At 40.0% G+C, this 18280-nt stretch overlaps 1 protein-coding gene across 1 annotated transcript in view; it reads left to right on the forward strand.

Moving 5' to 3' along the window:
- Positions 1-18280, forward strand: part of GLIS1 (GLIS family zinc finger 1) — a 259140-nt gene that overhangs the window by 197055 nt on the left and 43805 nt on the right. Inside the window, exons 5-6 of the mRNA XM_073357637.1 lie at positions 11517-11678; positions 15887-15997. Of these exons, the coding sequence (XP_073213738.1) occupies positions 11517-11678; positions 15887-15997 (273 nt within the window). The remainder of the gene's footprint in view (positions 1-11516; positions 11679-15886; positions 15998-18280) is intronic.

The following is an 18280-nucleotide window of genomic DNA, read 5'->3' on the forward strand; positions in this document are numbered from 1 at the left end:
GCTGGAAAATGTATCATAAACAAGATGAAAAAAGACCCTGGGATAATTAAACATTCAGTTCCTGGTGATCTAGTAGTACAGGAGGAATTAAGCCTATAAATAGTTCAGTGTGCATTCCTTTGGCAGAACAAGTTTCTCTTTCCTTTTCCTGACAGGGGAAAATTTAAAGTTCAGTAAATACAATTTTTAAAATGATACGTTTTATGTTAATTATCATTAAATTTTTTTGAGAACTCAAAAATGTGCTTAATGCTGCACAAAAACAGGTAAAGATGTAATGCTGTCCTGAAGAGCTTGTAGTCCTAAATCAACATGACACAAGTGAGGGTCATAAACCAACAAAAATGGCAAGAAGAAGGACGAGAATCACAATAATAAGATTATATGATTATCTAATAAGGCACGTATGTCCGTGATAAAAAAAATTCCTTTAAAAAAGAAGTATGTGACCAAGAGTCATCTTCAACTTGACATTGGTTATCCTTTTAAAACTCGTTGACATTGGTTATCCTTTTAAAACTCGTTTAGAAGTTTGTACAACAGCTGGATTTGTGTCTACATGGACTACAGATGTGCTGATCAGTTGTTGTGCATATATATTTCAGTGCCTAAATTTAGATATTTTATAAATTGGTTATTTTGTGATACTTTATAAATTGGTTGGAACAAAAGTTTCATGAAGCCCAGAAGAGTTTTCAGCCCGCTCCTTCTCCCATTAACCACAGCAAGAGCAGAATCTATCTGCATATCTAGGGTACTGATTAAGTACCTCTCATTGTAGTGTCGGGAAGGGTAAGCTGAAGAAGTAAGGTTTGCATTTGCTTCTGCAAGTGGCTTGGTCTGTGATCATACTTACCTTGGGAATGAGTTCCACACTCTTGATCTGGCTTCTGTGGAAGTTTTATCTTTTGTGCTGAAGAGTCTTAGTCTCTTGATTGTCATTGTCATAGTTCCAGTGCAGTATAGTTGTCAGGGAGGTCATAGTTGCCCAAGGAGAAGACACAGCCCTCTAGGAAGTTAGGGTTAGTCCCATGGAGGGATATGAACATCAGGACAGTGACCTCAAATTAGATTTTGCAGTCAGTGGGGACAATGAGCAGAGAATGGAGCTGTGGGGTGATGTGTGGTTCTTAGTAGATGAGCTGCTGAACTTTGAAGTCAATGGAATCTAATCATGTTTGTAAAGTAACTCATGTACGTAAGTGTTTGCAGGGTCAGGACCTTATACTGTGAGCAACTCCATGACTTTAAATGTCTCTGCTGGGCTAGTTCTATGTTCTTTCTGCACCCAGAACTCTCAGCAATGTCAGTGGGGCTTCTAAAAATGCATGGCTGGAGCTTGTAAAAGTTACAAAGATGAAATACAAGGGGCAGAAAACAAATCCTTGTTTTTAACTAAATGAAATATGTTCACTAAACACGTTTCCAAGACCTACAGTGTATTATGTTTTTTCAAAATGAGACCCATCCAATATTAAATGTAACATATCTAAACTGCCTAACCGTGTAAAGCAGAGCAAAATACGCAAAGCAAATGAATAGCTGCAGTTACTCTAAAACTAGACAAAATTAAAGATCAAATTGCATCTACCCACCATTTTATTTTTATAGTTTATGTTTTAATTTAAGGCTGCCTCAGTGTTAGTTACAAGGGAATTTCAATCTTCCCCTGCTGGACCCTTTCACATTTTCTTCTCGTGGGCACAAACAATGGTACAATAACAGTTGGCAAGAACCCCAATGCTGTTTTTACAAACTTTTTACACATAATAAAATGAGAACAAGTAAGGCTTCTCAAGGCACAAATGAAATATCATGTAGAGGGTTCATTTTGCAAGTGTAAATTGTTCAAAGCTTCACAGAAAAAAAATAAAAATTGGCAGCCCCTTCATTTATAACAAATATCTTCCACCATTGTGCTGCTGTAAAGAAAAAAAAACCCTGCCAATTTAAAATCATAAACTAGTTGTCTGAAATGAGCTTCTTAGGGGAAGTTGAGGGCCCAATTCTGCAGACACTTGATGCATGTGAGTCGCTCTGTTGAGATTGATAATTAGATTCCTTGCATGAGTAAAGTCATTTGTGTATTTTCAGGATTAGGTTCTTACAGTGTAGCTACTGTAGAGAATTTAAAGTTATTCTCATCACGAGTTAGCAAAAACCGTTTTAAAAGGAGACTATCTGGAATACTTTGTTACAGACTTGGCCCTAAATCTGCAAACAGGCACATGAGAAACCCCACTGACTTCAATAGGACAATTCACATGCATAAAGTTTACATGCATAAGTGTTTGCAGGATTGGGCTTTATATATGACATTAAGCTCAAAGTTATTTAAAACTTTCATGCTTTTAAAAAGAAAAGGAGTACTTGTGGCACCTTAGAGACTAACCAATTTATTTGAGCATAAGCTTTCGTGAGCTACAGCTCACTTCATCGGATGCATACCGTGGAAACTGCAGCAGACTTTATATATACACAGAGAATATGAAACAATACCTCCTCCCACCCCACTGTCCTGCTGGTAATAGCTTATCTAAAGTGATCATCAGGTGGGCCATTTCCAGCACAAATCCAGGTTTTCTCACCCTCCACCCCCCCACACAAATTCACTCTCCTGCTCTAGCACACAAATTCAGCAGGAGAGTGAATTTGTGTGGGGGGGTGGAGGGTGAGAAAACCTGGATTTGTGCTGGAAATGGCCCACCTGATGATCACTTTAGATAAGCTATTACCAGCAGGACAGTGGGGTGGGAGGAGGTATTGTTTCATATTCTCTGTGTATATATAAAGTCTGCTGCAGTTTCCACGGTATGCATCCGATGAAGTGAGCTGTAGCTCACGAAAGCTTATGCTCAAATAAATTGGTTAGTCTCTAAGGTGCCACAAGTACTCCTTTTCTTTTTGCGAATACAGACTAACACGGCTGTTACTCTGAAACATGCTTTTAAAGACTCACATAAATGTTTTTCCTCCGTCTGGATGGAATACACAGATTTAAAGGATTATTTTCCCATAACATATTTCAATAAATATTCATAATGTTTTGATACTTGGTAATCAATTGGGAAGAAAGAACATTTCATGATATTGAGAAGGACCTTAGATATTTTGACCAGACATAAGATTTCCTATTGATACTATTAAATGCTTTGGAATGAAATGTTTTGGGTTTTCCACCCGTAGGCTGTCTGAGATGTCAGCAGCCAATATGACCTGCTCTTTCCCTTTTAGGTCTATAAATAAAAGGCAGCTTGTTTAACTGATCTTGCAGCAGAGAGCAGAGGTGTATATTAATGAGCTTTTTCTAATAGCACACTGGACCTATTTAGCACTACAACTGTGAAGGCTTCTCTTTTTCAGTCATAACTCATTTCCGATTAAAATGTCAGTTATTGCTCCACCTCATGGTTTGAGCTATTTAGTTTATAGTTTGTTTCTTCTGATCTATACCACTGACAGACATTCTAGACATGGCTGTGATTAAATATGCTTATGGAAACGGCAAAAATTTGATAATATAAACCCTACTGGGAATGCACTGTTATTCTGCATGGGGACGTTTTCAGGTGCATTTAAGATTTAATATGGAAGCAAAGAAAAACATTTTAATCAATTATTGTTATTATATTAAATTATTTTTGTAAGGAAAATTGTGATATGCTTAGAGCACTATCACATAATTTGGTATTTTCATAAATACGCATTTTAAATTGATTACATTCCAGCAATTGCACTGTTGTGTGAGTTGTAGCATTAAATAAACTATTTAGTATTTGTGTTGGGGGAAATGACAGTTGATGAACAAATCTGATGACCTAAAAATAGTACAACTTATTTGCTTCTGGGGAAAGTTTCACATTCATGTACAGTATTAAAAACCAATTAGTTACACCATTTTATTCCTTGTACCTCAATGGCATCATTTTCTATTCATGTTTGTATTTATATAGGATTCTGGTTTCTAAAGCATACATTAATGATCTAAACCAAAAGTAGGTTCCAGAAGTATAATTATTATTTTTATTTGTAAACCTGTTTAAAGGCTTAGGTGGCTTTTACCGAAACAAAGGATTGTGGAGCATTTGTTACAATTATCCCTGGCATCAGATCTCAGTAAAAAAAAAAGCATAAGGTAGTAGGATTAAGTACTGACAGATTGATACCAGATGTCTGGGAGATACAATAAGCAGCCTGCTCAGTTGATCAAGTAGTTCATATGATCCCAGTGTTCTTTGGGAACTATACATTAATTCCTTGTAGTTGGATCTTAGAATCTATCAAGCATGACTGATTGCTCTTAGTGGCAGATATCTGGAGTGAGGCAAGGGTGCCCAGTTTTCTCCAGTAGAGGGTACACTGTATGGCAGAGGATTCGGGCTAAGGTGTTGCCTGGTGGCAGGAAAGGTACAAGTAAATAAATATCCTTGCTAAATTTAAGATAATGCAATATCAGTAGATAAAACTAATGGGACACAGATAGGGGCAGTGAAGTGGAAGTCTCGCTGCTGATGATACTGTTTCTTATAAGTATGTGTCAGTGGGAACCTAAAATAGAGGTTTTTGGTCAAACTAAGAGAGAAATGAATCCATATTTGTTTGGGTGTTTGTGCTGCTACAGTAGCTTAGACCACGTAGGGTGTGCTCCTACTCCTCCTAGGGCCTGGATTCATCAAAGTATGTTTCTATGTAACTACAAGTACAGTATGTGGATAGTCCCACAGAAGTCAGTGGGACTTCTCATACGTTTCAAGTTATGCAGGTGCTTAAGGATTTTGCTGGACTGGGACATTGGCCAGTGGAAGTTTTGCCACCAACATCAGTAGTTGCAGAATGGGACCCTTAACTAGTTTGCATTATTCAGAATATTTTGTACTTTGCATTTGACCATAGATATTGGAGCTAATTAACAATGCCCTAGAAATCACATTGTAGGTCAAGATCCTACACTGATTGATGCTCTCTATTTCATTCAAGAGTAAAGTGGCTTTAGTTTATACATATGGAGGCTTAACATGCTTTAACTTATGTGCTTTGACTACATACTTGTAGTTGATTTGCCGTAACTTTCCTGAATGTTCCTGTGCAGACCTGGTCTGAGGGGAGAATGGAGGGGTACAGTCCTGGGGACTGCAGTGCAGGGTTTGTAGACATGAGCTGCATTTTCAAAATGTTGCCTTTAAGGAGGGTGTTTTGGGAATGCCAGATTTGCCACTATTGCTTTATTTTTCAATGAATTTCAGCATATTTGTTGACTTGTAGCTTTGAAAAATTTGCAAGTCTCAAGTTGCTTATTTCTGAAGCTGTTTTCTGAACTTTTGCAGTATTTGTAGCGTTTTTTCCTTTTATTTATTTATTTTAATTTATTTTATTTATTTTGCCGTGGCTGAATGGAATCTGTCAAGGCTCCTCCCACCTCTCCAAACAACATCAAATGTTCCTAGAGGATCCCTGACCAAATAGAATTTCTGAAGTCATAGGTCACTTGTTTCCAGCTAGTTTTGAGGAGCATTCATGATTGCTGGTGGGGAGAAAGTTGGCAATGTTGATATATAACTTCTGATCTCAGTCTGAGAGTCTGTGTAGGGCCAGGTCTGCCATATAGACACAATAAGCAACTGCCTAGGGCAGCATAGTATTAAGGGTAGCAAAAGCTTAAGAGACCATTTAATGTATGAGTGACTGGGAGAGGCAGAAGCTTTACAGTTTGCCTAGAACAGAAAAACCCTTGCAGCAGGCCCTGGGCTTGTGTGTGTGTTTGTGTTAATTTGTCATATGCAGCGCTGCTTGTGCATCCAAGAACAAAATATCGTCCACAAAATAAAAGCCATTCTGGGAATGCAGATCACTTTGTCCACTGTATTTAAAGGATCAGCTGTCATCAGTCTGTGTCTGATGGCATGACCCTTTCTCTGTCAATAGCTAGAGCTGTCATTTTAAGGAACTGGGAGGCCACTGTTACCCTTGGCTGATTTTGGAAAAAATGTAGGGCTAGATTCAGAGCTGGCATCAGTAGGCACAAATCCATTTGGCTTCAGTCGAGTCACTGGTTTCTGCCAGCCCTGAATTTTCCCCCTAATATTTTACCCAGGCTTCATTAAACTGTTGTGTACTTTTTTTCTCTATTTGCTTTCCTGTCATTGCTGATTACCGAGATATTTGTGTGTAAATAGAAGCTTTCTCTCTGCTGTATAATTAGTCTGCTCCTCCTGTCCAGTTCATTCATTGATCCTGAAATCCAGTGTTTTCCTTTATTCTACAGAACTGTGGAATCAAACATCACAAATGAAGACTGTGCTTTACCAAGTTCCAACAGTAATAGAAAGAAGGGTGTCTTCCTTGTCACATACTCCAATTAATATGCCAGGACAATGATGCTAGACCAATCCTTTCACCACCTGTACCAAATCATACTGATCCATGAGCGGTACCCACTCATGTAGAATTTTGTTCCTAGGCACTAGGCTGAGACCACCATCAGATTGTAATGACTTCAGGTCACTGCTGATCTCAGCTACATTGAGCTGGACTCTGGGGGATGACCTAGAGGTGAAAAGCCCCATATCCCATTACCAATCCCCTGAGCCAGCCAACTACCTGAGCTCGGGCCACTGTTTTCTTTCTTTTTGCCTCCAATTTACAGTACTTTCTAGAACACAAGTGATCCAGCTCCCTGGGGATGCTGAAAGCAGCTGCTGGGTCGGCAGTTCAAAGCAATATTTTATGTAATCATTTCATATGTGACACAATAGTATTTAAATTACTTAGCCAAGCAGGTGCTGGAACATCTGCATATCTGGCTAGTTTCTAGTACAAGTTGTGATCATTTTGTAGTTGGGAATCACTTTCAGACCCATTCTGACAATGAACAAGGGAAATCTGGGATTTATTTCACACCCCGGCAGCAATGATTATCAACCTATCCCTGCTTCCACTGAAGTCAGTGGGAGCTTTGCTATTGACTTGAATTAGGATCAGGCCTTGCCTTTCTGTTAGTTAGTCACTCGTTGGAAGCCTGCAACACAATCCATGTGTATGTGTGAGAGAAACAAAGAATGTGCTGGAGTTTGGTCGGTTGCACTTGGATAACTAACGGAAACTCTCTTGGTGAAATCCTGATCCACCTGAAGATAATGACAATCCTTCCATAGACTTCAGTAGAGTGAGGAATTCACCCTCTCTCCTGTCTTTGATGTCTTTCATGCAAGTCTCTAGTAAACTAACATCACACCAGAAACTTAGTTTCTGTAAATGATCATTTTAAAATACACCTCACTTTTAAAAACTCCTCCATGCAGCTGAGTTCAAGGCTAACAGACTTTGTTTCTCAAATAAACTATTTGAGATCCCAAATGGTTGAGGGGCAACGTCCTCTCAGTGCAAGCAGGAGCACCCCTAGCCAGATGGAAAATGTGTTCCACACCCTTACCCCCCACCCACACTCCTGCAGCTGAGTCAAAACAAAAAACAAAAAAAACCCAAACCTCCCAGCCTCCCAATCAGAGCAAGGCAGGCGAGTCGGGGGGAGAATGGCAGAGCAGTTTGCTGCTCTTTGGAAGCTTGCACCTAGGGCAACTACCATGCTCACTTGCCCCCGTAGAACTGGCCCTGTATGCAAGGATGATGGAAAATGAGCAATGCAGTAAAACTGCAATGGAGAGTAAGCTGGGCAGGGAGTGGAACTCACCCGAGTGCAATACACAACACCTATCCCTAGGAAAACAGTAGAGATGGTTGAAAAAAAAATTCCCCACAGCAAATTTTAACTTTTTGGCAAAAGAATGAAAAATTGAAAAATTTCAGCCAAGAACTGAAAAATGTTGGCTGAAAAAGTTGGCCTGAAAACATTTCCATTCAGAACTGCTGCCATGGTGCTTCGTACGAATGTCAATTCTGGTGCCTCATGCACTCATCCTCCTTTGTGGGCCAGGCTTCCAGACTATATATCCCATGATGCAGCATAGCCACTCCTCTTGCTGAGCCACTGCAGTGTAACATGGAATTCCCTGTCTGCAGTGCATCATGGGAGCGGTATGATGTAAAAACCTGGCCCACAGAAGAGAATAGAGGAATGGGGCACTGCATCAACATTTTTATTTTTTGAACAAAAGTTTTCAGTTTTGGGGGTGTTCAGTTTTTCGATGAAAAGTCCAAATTTTCCACAGAAAGCAGATGCTCTTTGCAAAAAATTGCCATTTGTTGAAAACTCAATTTTCTTTGAAAAAAAAATTCAAGAGACGATTTTCAGCCAACCCTGGTAAACAAAAGAGCAGTGCATAATGATTTATTTATGTCAGGATTTTAAGGTTCTGACAATTCGATCTTATTAGCACATGTGATGATCTGAAATTACATTCGCGGATGTATTTGTAAGGCCTGATCCTGTAAGGTGTAAGTATCTTTAACTTCCATTAGCATTTCACAAGAGCAGGCTTCTACTAGTGTTACAGTAGTTACTAGCTGGAAAGGCATACAATAAATGTATGACATGCAGTATTTGAGGAGAAAGTACAGCTCCAGTTAATACAATCTTGGATGAGCTTAAATTTTTGCAAAATGCAACGAGCGGGTCTAATGTATCCTTGGTAGTCTCAGTTTACTTCTTGGAAATATCACTTACATTACAGGAACATGAACCAGATCCTCAGCTGGGGTAAATCTGTGTGGCTCCTTTGAAGTTTATGGAGTTTATACCACTTTACACCATCTGAGATTCTGGCCCATAGAATTTGCCATGCCAAATCAGATATTTGGCATCCAGTTTTATTTACTACAAGGAGGGGAGTTTCCTTCTGTTTTTTGTTGTGTAAAATAGGGACCAGGCAAAACATCTGGAAATATGAAATGTAACAGGCTTTTAAAAAACAGCTGCAGTCTTGAAGCAAAGTGAAACAGAGAAACGTATTTCAAAAGTGTGATTATATACTTCTAAGAGAGCAATGGGTAATGCTGCAAAAAATACAAGGTACCAGGGTACATTTGATTGATTCTAACCACATGTGTTGGGAGAGCATCTGAGTCTGTCTCTCTAATTTTTTGCATTGTGACAAAAAGATGCATATTAGGTTCAACATGTTTTATTCAGTAATACCAAGTGTGTGTGTGTGTGCGTAAGAAGCAAGCTGATGACCAGTTAGGAAATGCAATAAGACCACCTGGTTAATTCACCCCTTCCTGTTATGTATCATATACCAACAAATTCTATCATTGCATACTTCAAACTACAGATTAGCATCCATACTGGAAACTGATAAAAGAAACCATTCTAAATTAGTTTTGTAGTGCAGCGAAACAGTACCAGAACAGAAGCTATGATGCTTATGTTTAATCTTTAACTAGACTCCGTACTTCTTTCACACCAAACCATCTGTATTTCAGTCCAAGAGAGGGGCTGATATTTCAAGGGAAAAGAAATTATATATAGGATCACAAATATACCAGTTCATGTTAATAACATAAATTTTAGAAATGGACCTTGGAATCCTGTAGTATAATAGAAACAAAGCTAAACAGGAAAAGGTCTCATATTTTGGTAATGTCACTTGCAGTTAGGTGGTATGTTCCTTCAAAGATCTAACAACCCTTTCAATTTACTTCTGTTGGCTTTGGATCAGGCCCTCTACTTTGTCCATGGGAGTTGAAGGCACCCAGCAACTACTAAAAAAACACTTTGTACTGTGCAAAATCAGTTAAACTCACCCATATTATTTGTACAATCAAATTCTTTTTCTCTTTCAGATCTTAACATTTTTATAATAATAGAACTCTGAGTGTAATAATGATCATTCTTATTATGCATGTGTCTATAGAATCTGAATCAGTATCTGTTTCTCTGTATATACGCAGATACTAATTCACACATGCACTTGCGAAATTCTACTCACCCACTATCCAGTGTGGAGAGTGTCTGAGCTGGTGAGTTTTTATGATAATTTTGTAAGAGTGACATATCCTCATGAACACTAGTACTTTTACATCTGCAATTGCTAGCTATAGCTCTTAATACTGCTTGTCCACATCTGTATTGGCTCTTGACCTATAGGATTTGTAATAGATGCTACACAGCACTATAAACTACCACTTTAAGCTTTCTTAATGAAACCAGAACAGTAAAAGCCAGTGTTGCTCAGGTAACCAGCTATATCAATGTGGAGAATAGAGCAAGCAGTTGGGGTGCCAGGTGCAGGCAGGCTAGAGTTAGCAACAGGAGAGTTCATTTGAATGGATCAGGAGGTGGATCAAATCATCTTCTGTAGTCTGTTTTATACTATGCACTGTGCAGGATTTCAGTTCTCTGAAAACAGGTTCTTCTGTGCCACACAGATTCTCTCCGTCCTGTGTGTGGCAGCGGATTGTTATACCCCACAAAGTTTCTTGTGCCAACTCATTTTATACTCCTGGGGGCATTCTGTCCCAAAAAATTAAAAATACCATGCCAAAAAATTAAAAATTCTGCACACAATATTTTGAAATTCTGCAAATTTTATTTGTCAAAATAATGCTATGCAATCATGCCACTTTTAATTACTTTGGTAATTTATTTCAAAATACCTGTCAGCAAGTATGTCTGTAACAATACACGACACACACAAAAATTCCCCCAGGAGTAGAAAGTTAAAGAAATGCCTATGACAACGCAGTTCCTGTTTCTCTGCCCCCTATCCTTCTAGAGCCTAGCGGGGGGAGGGCAGACACCCACAACCTTTCCCACCAAGAGCCCACCTTCGGGACCCCCTCAGCCAATACACCTGCACCCCCTCCCCCTCAGAGTGCAGCCGCAGTGCCCCCCCAGCCCAGATACCTGCACCCCCTCCCTCCCAGAGCCCAGCCACAGGGCCCCCCTAGCCCAGACACCCGCCCCTCTCCCCTCCCCAGAGCCCAGGGATCCGGAGGGAGAGACAGCCTGATGCTGGCTCCCAGGCTTGAACGGAGTTTCCTGTGTGCCGCCTTCTCCTTCCCTCGGGGCATGCTGGGAACTGCAGCTGCCAGAAACCCTCTAGCTCCCTCTCCCTCCCACCAGCAGTGTCTTCTATGTGCAAGCTGGGCTCTGCAGAGTCCAGTGGCCTCTAGTGGTGACCAGCAGCACTGCAGCCCATTTCTGTGGAGGAAAAGAAATTCTGCGCGCACAATGTTAATTTCTGCAAAATTCTGCATTGTGCAGTGGTGCAGAATTCCCCCCAGAGTAATGTTAAAAACACTGTTAAGAGAACACTTCAAAAGCTGAATGCTTGTTCTTTCTTTAAACTTCCTTACCAAGACCATATCTTTAAGGTTCAGCACTGCACACTGAAAGTGTGAGATATTTATAATAATATAGTATTATCTATCCACACACCATGCCTTTCATGATAGATGAAATTAACAGCACAAAATGATGTGTTTCACCCATAAATTTCAGCAGATGTTTGAGTTTTGGTTGATTTATTACATGTCTAGCTTGGGTTTTAACTGTACTCGTGGCTGTCCATGGTTTATTTAATAATGCTTTACAGAGATGTTTTGTGGCTTTATTACAGTTTGAAGGGTGCAACAAGGCATTCTCTAGGCTTGAAAACCTTAAGATTCACCTGCGGAGTCATACTGGAGAGAAACCTTACCTATGTCAGCACCCTGGCTGCCAGAAAGCTTTCAGTAACTCCAGTGATCGGGCAAAGCACCAGCGCACACACCTGGATACTGTAAGCATTACCTTATTTCATATTATGGCTTGCACAGAGAGTTTAAACAGGCTTTGTACAGGATCTGCATTGAAACTGGCATATGGCAGCTTCCATTTCATGAAAATGTCTAAATAATAAGAAGTGAAGGAAGAGGTGCTTTGATTTTTAGCTGCATGTATTGATTTAAATAATGGAGGATTTTCATTTAACCATTGAGGGCAAAATTCTATTACCCTTACTCAAACCGAGGAATACCTTACTGTGGGAATACTCCTGGAGTAAGGTGTTGCTCACCTTGAGGAACTGCTTGTAGAGTAAGATACTGCTCTGTGTGAGTAAAGGGGGTAGAATCAAGGCTTGAAAAATTGTTGCTGTAAGAAATTCAATAGTTTTCTTGCTTATTTTGACAAAGTCTGATCTAAATGACCACAGGAACATGGCAAACACCTTAAGAGAAAATAAATTAATGGACTCAATTTTGTAAAAAAAAAAACCCGCCCCAAAAGGCAAGAATACATCAACCATGTGTGATGTGTTAATAATGCTAATGATTAACTAACTGCACTGAAAATGAACCATAAGTACCAAGTTCTTCTCGCATGTAGACATGGTAGACCTCAACTCTAATGTTCTGCTCTTAATGCATGCACAGCACATGGGACCTGCTCCAAACCCTACTGATGTTCGTGGGAGTCTTTCTCTTGACTTCTGTGATGGGCTTTGGATCAGGTCCTTGGAGAGCATGCAAGGAGGGCAGAATATCTTCTGTGTGATTCTCAGAAGAGGAGTTTTACCGAAGTGTATCTGCAGTGGGTGAACCTGTGGAAGAAGACACACAATGTGCCTTTCTCCTTGATCCATAATAAAAAGGCCATGTTAGCTGGCCCCTGTCGAGGATGTTTGGGGTTTCTGACATACGATCCATTCATCAGGGTTTTTTTTTTTAAGTAGCCATTCTAAAAATTTTAATTTGTGCTGAAGCTGCCCTAAATCCTGATACAATTAACTCGCCAATTTTACGGCAAAGGAAGCAAACAGACATCATAGGCCAATTAAGTCCCCAGCCTAGAGCTTGTGAAGAATAACAGCAAGAGTCTTTCCTTTGTCTTTTTCAAAGAGGTGAATGTATGATTTAACATTTGGCCGAGTGTTTATAGGGCAGAACTTTTGAGTTTAATTGATATTTACTCTTTAAGCAGCTACACATTTCAGACAGTGCAGCATTAAGGAATGCGTAATGTACATTATGCCTTGCAAAAACAAACAAGCAAGAGAAGCGAGTCAGTCACATTTTCCAAACCCAAGCACACTTACAATAACAATGTTTTATTTATTTGAAAGTCAACCTGAAATATTTGAATTTGTAATTAGTTCTAAAATGTGTCTTTTGAAACTGAATATACTGTATGGGATACACATTTTTGAAGTTTAACTGCTTGAAGTTAATATAAAAACATATATATAAGCTTGACTCACAAATGGAATATCATTTAGTAGAGCTTTTGTACAATTCTATAGTACACTGAACAAAATAACCCAGAGCTCTTGTGTCTGTTCATCTATGTGATATTGCAAAGAAATCTCTAAACTTAGCTCTCTCTTTTCTTCTCCTTTTCTCTCTGTTTCTTTAACCTCTGAAATGCTCATACATCAGCACAAAGGTACAGTAATCATTTTTGACTAACTTTCCAAAGTGTCTGGAACTGTTGTTCACATTTCCCTGCTATAGGTTCTTTGAAATTTTCATTATATTCATATTCTGATGAAACTAACGTTCATTTGCCTGCTTCATTTAAGACCTGTGGTTTTTATTTAGTGTGTTGCCTGTTTTAGAATGTCAGCGTAAACAATTAATGATGCATGTATTGTTTTACTGTAAAAACTGGAGCCCAAAGGACCCAGGGACCCCTTTAAAAACTGACTACATATCGAAGGACTGTGTGAATGTCCAAGCAAAAAAGATTAGGCTATTAAAGATGGGCATTTTTCTGATCTAGTTTCCCCATCGCTAATCACGGTACCATGGCTAGAAAAATATTCTGCTGGTTCTTCTATTAAGGAATTTATTAAAGGTTTCCATAGTCCTTCCTCACATGTCTGTTCTCTGTGTATTCTAAAGACTCTCAATAAATCAACTTTCCTATGTAAGTTTCTGAGTAGATATTGTGTTAGCCTTTAAGGCTTTGAGTTGGTGAATGATCCTATTATTCCTTTGGAAATTTCCTCCAGAGGATAAATAACTCTGTTCCTTATACCAGGAGGCACCTAGAAAGAAAAAGGATTTACATGGATGCTTATTTCATATGGAGTGCATTTGGTATTGATTTAAAACTCTGCATGTAGGTCAATCCATCATTTATCTTCTCAGAAAGGAGAATATGTAAATAATTACAGTGACCTGTTAGTTTGGGTTGGTTTGATTAAATAACTGAAATTACTAGGTCACATTTCCCACGGTGAAAGCAGAATTAGGGAAGTTATCTGTGCTGCAATTAGGAAGGGGTGTCATCACTCTTCCAGTGCTGCTGAAATTCATTTTATCTGTACTAAGCCATAGCTACTGGGCTTTATCCAAATGAAGTGTAGGGTTTTATCTAAGCAGAACCATAGCATGGGAATGCAGCTCCAGACTACAGACTGCAGAATCATGATTCCATCACTTTCCTCTGCGGATGACCCCTTCTGTGCAAACCAACGGTGCAAATGGCACCCTATATTGCCATTCTGCTGGGAGCCCCAATCCCACTTCTCCCTTGCTGCCTTTACATAAGACTTTAGTGGTGCAATTGGGCTTGTGTGCACTTTGCACTGCAGGTGAAAGTGACCATGTCGGAATGCTTTCTATGAAAAGAGAAGAGGTTCAAATGTGTGATGTCAGCCCTTGAAGGTGATCAAATCATAAAGGTGAGAGGCCAACCAAACTTTCTGGGAGGGCACTAAAAGAACTTACTGGCACATGTACTGAGGCCCCTCTGGTATAGTACATTGTCATGATGGGTGAGCAGGCAAGCAAGCTGCAAAAAGCCACAGGAAAAAAAAAGCAAAATTAGCCTCTGGTTAGAGGCTTTGTGAGGCTTGGCATGAGGCAATCATTTGTTACCACCTGATTGTGAGCAAGTACCTTGGGAATAACAAATTCATTTAGGATTTCCCTAACAGTTTAAAGGTTGCCTTTTGTTGTCAAGGCCCAGAGGTGGCACAGCCAAATAAAACATTTGGTCAGGCTTGCATTAGCTGGAAGCTTACCATGAGGGCCCTGCAGCTGTTCTGTTCTAATAGGAAGGAGCTTTGATACCCTCCAGATAGAGAGAAGTGTTCTTCCTACAGGTAGGAGAAGTATCTTTCTACCACGTGAAAGGAATCCATTGGAACTCATCAGCTAAACTAGGCTGTTCTTGCCGCTGGAAGATCTTCATGTTCTGCCATCTAGGAGAGGTAACCTCTGGCAGATACTATTCACAGTTGGAAAGGGCTTTCCCTGACAAGGTCAACAATGCTGGGTTTTTCTGTATTTGTTGATTTGCTGTAATGTTTGTGTTTAGTGTTGTTTGTATGAGTATAAATTGTGTAAATAAAGCATTTGTGTTATTTAAAACAGGAATGGGAATAATGTATGAAAGCACTCTGGTGTTAATGCCTTTAGCTTTTGCTTTGCAACATATGTGACACTGTCTGTGTAAAACCAGTAGGAAGTCAAAATAAGGAACCAAGTTTTTTCTTTTTTTTGTAATTATACTTAAAGATCTTTGCAATACTGTGTTACATACTGAGTGGATTGCATACAAAGTAAATACCTCTCCAAAGAGGCAAAAAGGTACTATTTTTGTACTTGCAAAAAGTGGAAATACTATAATGTTCTCAAAACCCAACAGTTTATTTCTCATTATGATTTAATTCTGTCCAGTAATCAATCCCCAAAAGTGTAAGAGTACAGATGTGTTAAGTGCTCTCAGGATTTGGACTGACTTCAGAATATGAGCTGTCATTGCTGTTCTGTGTGCGCCACAGCTGGCCCGCAGCCAGACTTGTTATACACAGAAGTATTTGCAAAACTAGAGGTTGCAAGCTGAGCAAACAGCTTGGGGTTTTACAATAAGTTTTCACATAAATTATAGTCTCTAGCTATTTTGTATTCTAATTGTTGAACTCAGGCTTCATATCATAAAGGTAGGTGCCTATAAAAGCTGAAATCCTTCCCTTTCTTTCTCTTTTCCATGCATTTACAGAAACCATATGCCTGTCAAATTCCCGGGTGCTCCAAACGCTACACGGATCCAAGTTCCCTGCGCAAGCATGTGAAAGCTCATTCTGCCAAAGAACAACAGGTGCGTAAGAAGGTAAGGCCATCGATCAAAACTGTGGCATGCTCAAATGAACACTTACTGAAATTTCATCAGTATGTTTGTATTTAATTGGTCTGTGATTTATGTTTTTTCAAATCAGGATTTCACTGTGTTGTTACTAGGTGAAAATTGAACTTCAGTTCAGTTTCCTGATGGTTTTTCACTGGTGCCAGTCAGACTACCATTTTCTTGTTGCAGTGATTTTTAATGCTATTTTTCTCCCCTTGCAGAGCCGTTTGCTCTGCACTATTAAATCAGGCCCTTCTTTCAAATTACCTCCTGTTCATCCTTCTGACCTATGACTCCAAATTCTGCTCTCATTCACACCCAAATCAAATGGGTCGCTTAGTTTAGCAGCTCATTTAAAATATGGATGAATCCCACACCTGAATAATTTATAAATGTCAGGAAAGATGTGGTATTTTAGTAGGTTAGAAAAAACACCCCCTATAGATCATAAGGCCTTTGTTTTAAACACGTTTATAGATCATTTCAAACCCACACTGCTCATTATGTATTTACTAGTATTCCATCCAGCCAAATATTTTATTAAAAAACCCATGGGTTTCTATGGGTTCAATCCTGAATTCATTGTTATTTTTGTTATTATTGGGATAGCACCTGAAGGTTCCAGGCAAAGATCAGGGCCCTATTAAAGTAAGGCATTGTTCTCTAGTTAATGAAAGGATGGCAGCTGCCCCAAATAGCTTACAGTCTAAGTATATGAGAGGAGATAACATGTGGATACAATAGATGAGGGGATGTGGGGGATTACAAGATAACAATGAGGCAATTGTGATTAGCATAATAAGCAGCAGTCACAGCACACCAGCAGCCTAGTCATTGTTCAGAATTTTGTAGGCATCATAGCAAGGTGAGGTTTAAGGATGATGGAACGGAAGAGAGGTGACAAGACTCAAGAGTGGATACAGGTAGGAAGCAGATAGTAGTGAAGAGCCTCAAAGGTGAGGACCAGAAGCTTGTACTTAATGGAGTGGAGTGCAGGAGCCAGTGGAGGGACTCAAAGAGAGAGGCGACAGTATCACAATGGAGGTTATTTTGACAGCAGAATTTGAAGGGACCATGGAGGAGCAAGATGGGTGTCAAGAAGACCAGAGAGAAAGTGGTTGCAGTACTCAGGACTGGAGATGATAAGGGACTAGATAAATGTTCATGATTTGGACAGAGAAAGGGCCAGAATTGGTCTTGGCATGGAGGAGGAAGAGGCAAAAGCTTTGGAAATGGCCTAGGTGTACATGTGTAGGAGAGGCCAGAGTCAGGGATGACTCGCAGGTTACAGGCCACAGTGATAGGGTGTCCTTATCTGGTAGAACTCCCAGTGAAGTTCTGAATTCAGCGTGGGTTTTTCCTTGACAAGGAGTGATACCCAAATGCTCTGGTCTCCCTCTTCTTGTGGAGCGGCTGGGAACAGACCAGTAACAACAAGAAGTAAAGGCAGTAGGGACAGGAGATGAAATAACAGCAGCAGCCCATGATACCACCAATAGCTCCCTACATGGGGTTTCAGATCTACAGTTCCAAGGGTTCTGGTGTAAGAGGTGATGAAGAAAGAAGGCAGTGGAGCCAGGAGGAAGATGGCTTTCTGTGGCATCATCCCCCATGACCCTCTTGGGCATTTGCAGTGCAAAATAGCCCTGTCAGCACTATATTGTATGGAAACACCCTCTTGCTCCATACCTGTCTCTCCTGTGGGAGTAGCTGAAGCTGACTGCTGGAGGGGTTCTGATCACAGATTGTGTCCGAGTGGCATGACTCTCATGTGTAGTCTTTCCTCTTCCCCTGGAATTCTGTGGTTTTGCCTCTAGCTCCTTTAGAGTGCTTTATGCGCACCATTTTTTATAGTGGCCTGTAAGAGCGCAGCAAGTTCTGAGACCCTGAATAGAGATACAGAGCTCTTCTACTGACTCACGCTGATGTGAGGACCCTGCAAAGAGAGGCAGTTATTTCTGCTGATTTACCCTGGCAGCCAGATCACATGGGACCTATTATCTCCAAATTCGAAGTATGAAAAGGTTTAAGAGCCCAGGAGTTTCCAATCTCCTCTTTGGATTTTCCCCATGAAGGAGGTGATTTCACTAGTAGTCAGAACTTCATGATTGGGCCATAGGGCCCCACCCTGCAAACACTTCTGTGCATCCTTAACTCTAGGTATGAGCGCAGTCCCTTTGACTCCAAGTATATAGGTAGGTGTTTATAGGATTGGGATCTATGTTTATACAGATCTTGGAGCCATTCAGAATTTTTATTAAGAAGACT

This window comes from Lepidochelys kempii, chromosome 8, assembly GCF_965140265.1.
Source record: "Lepidochelys kempii isolate rLepKem1 chromosome 8, rLepKem1.hap2, whole genome shotgun sequence".
Lineage (NCBI taxonomy): Eukaryota > Metazoa > Chordata > Testudines > Cheloniidae > Lepidochelys > Lepidochelys kempii.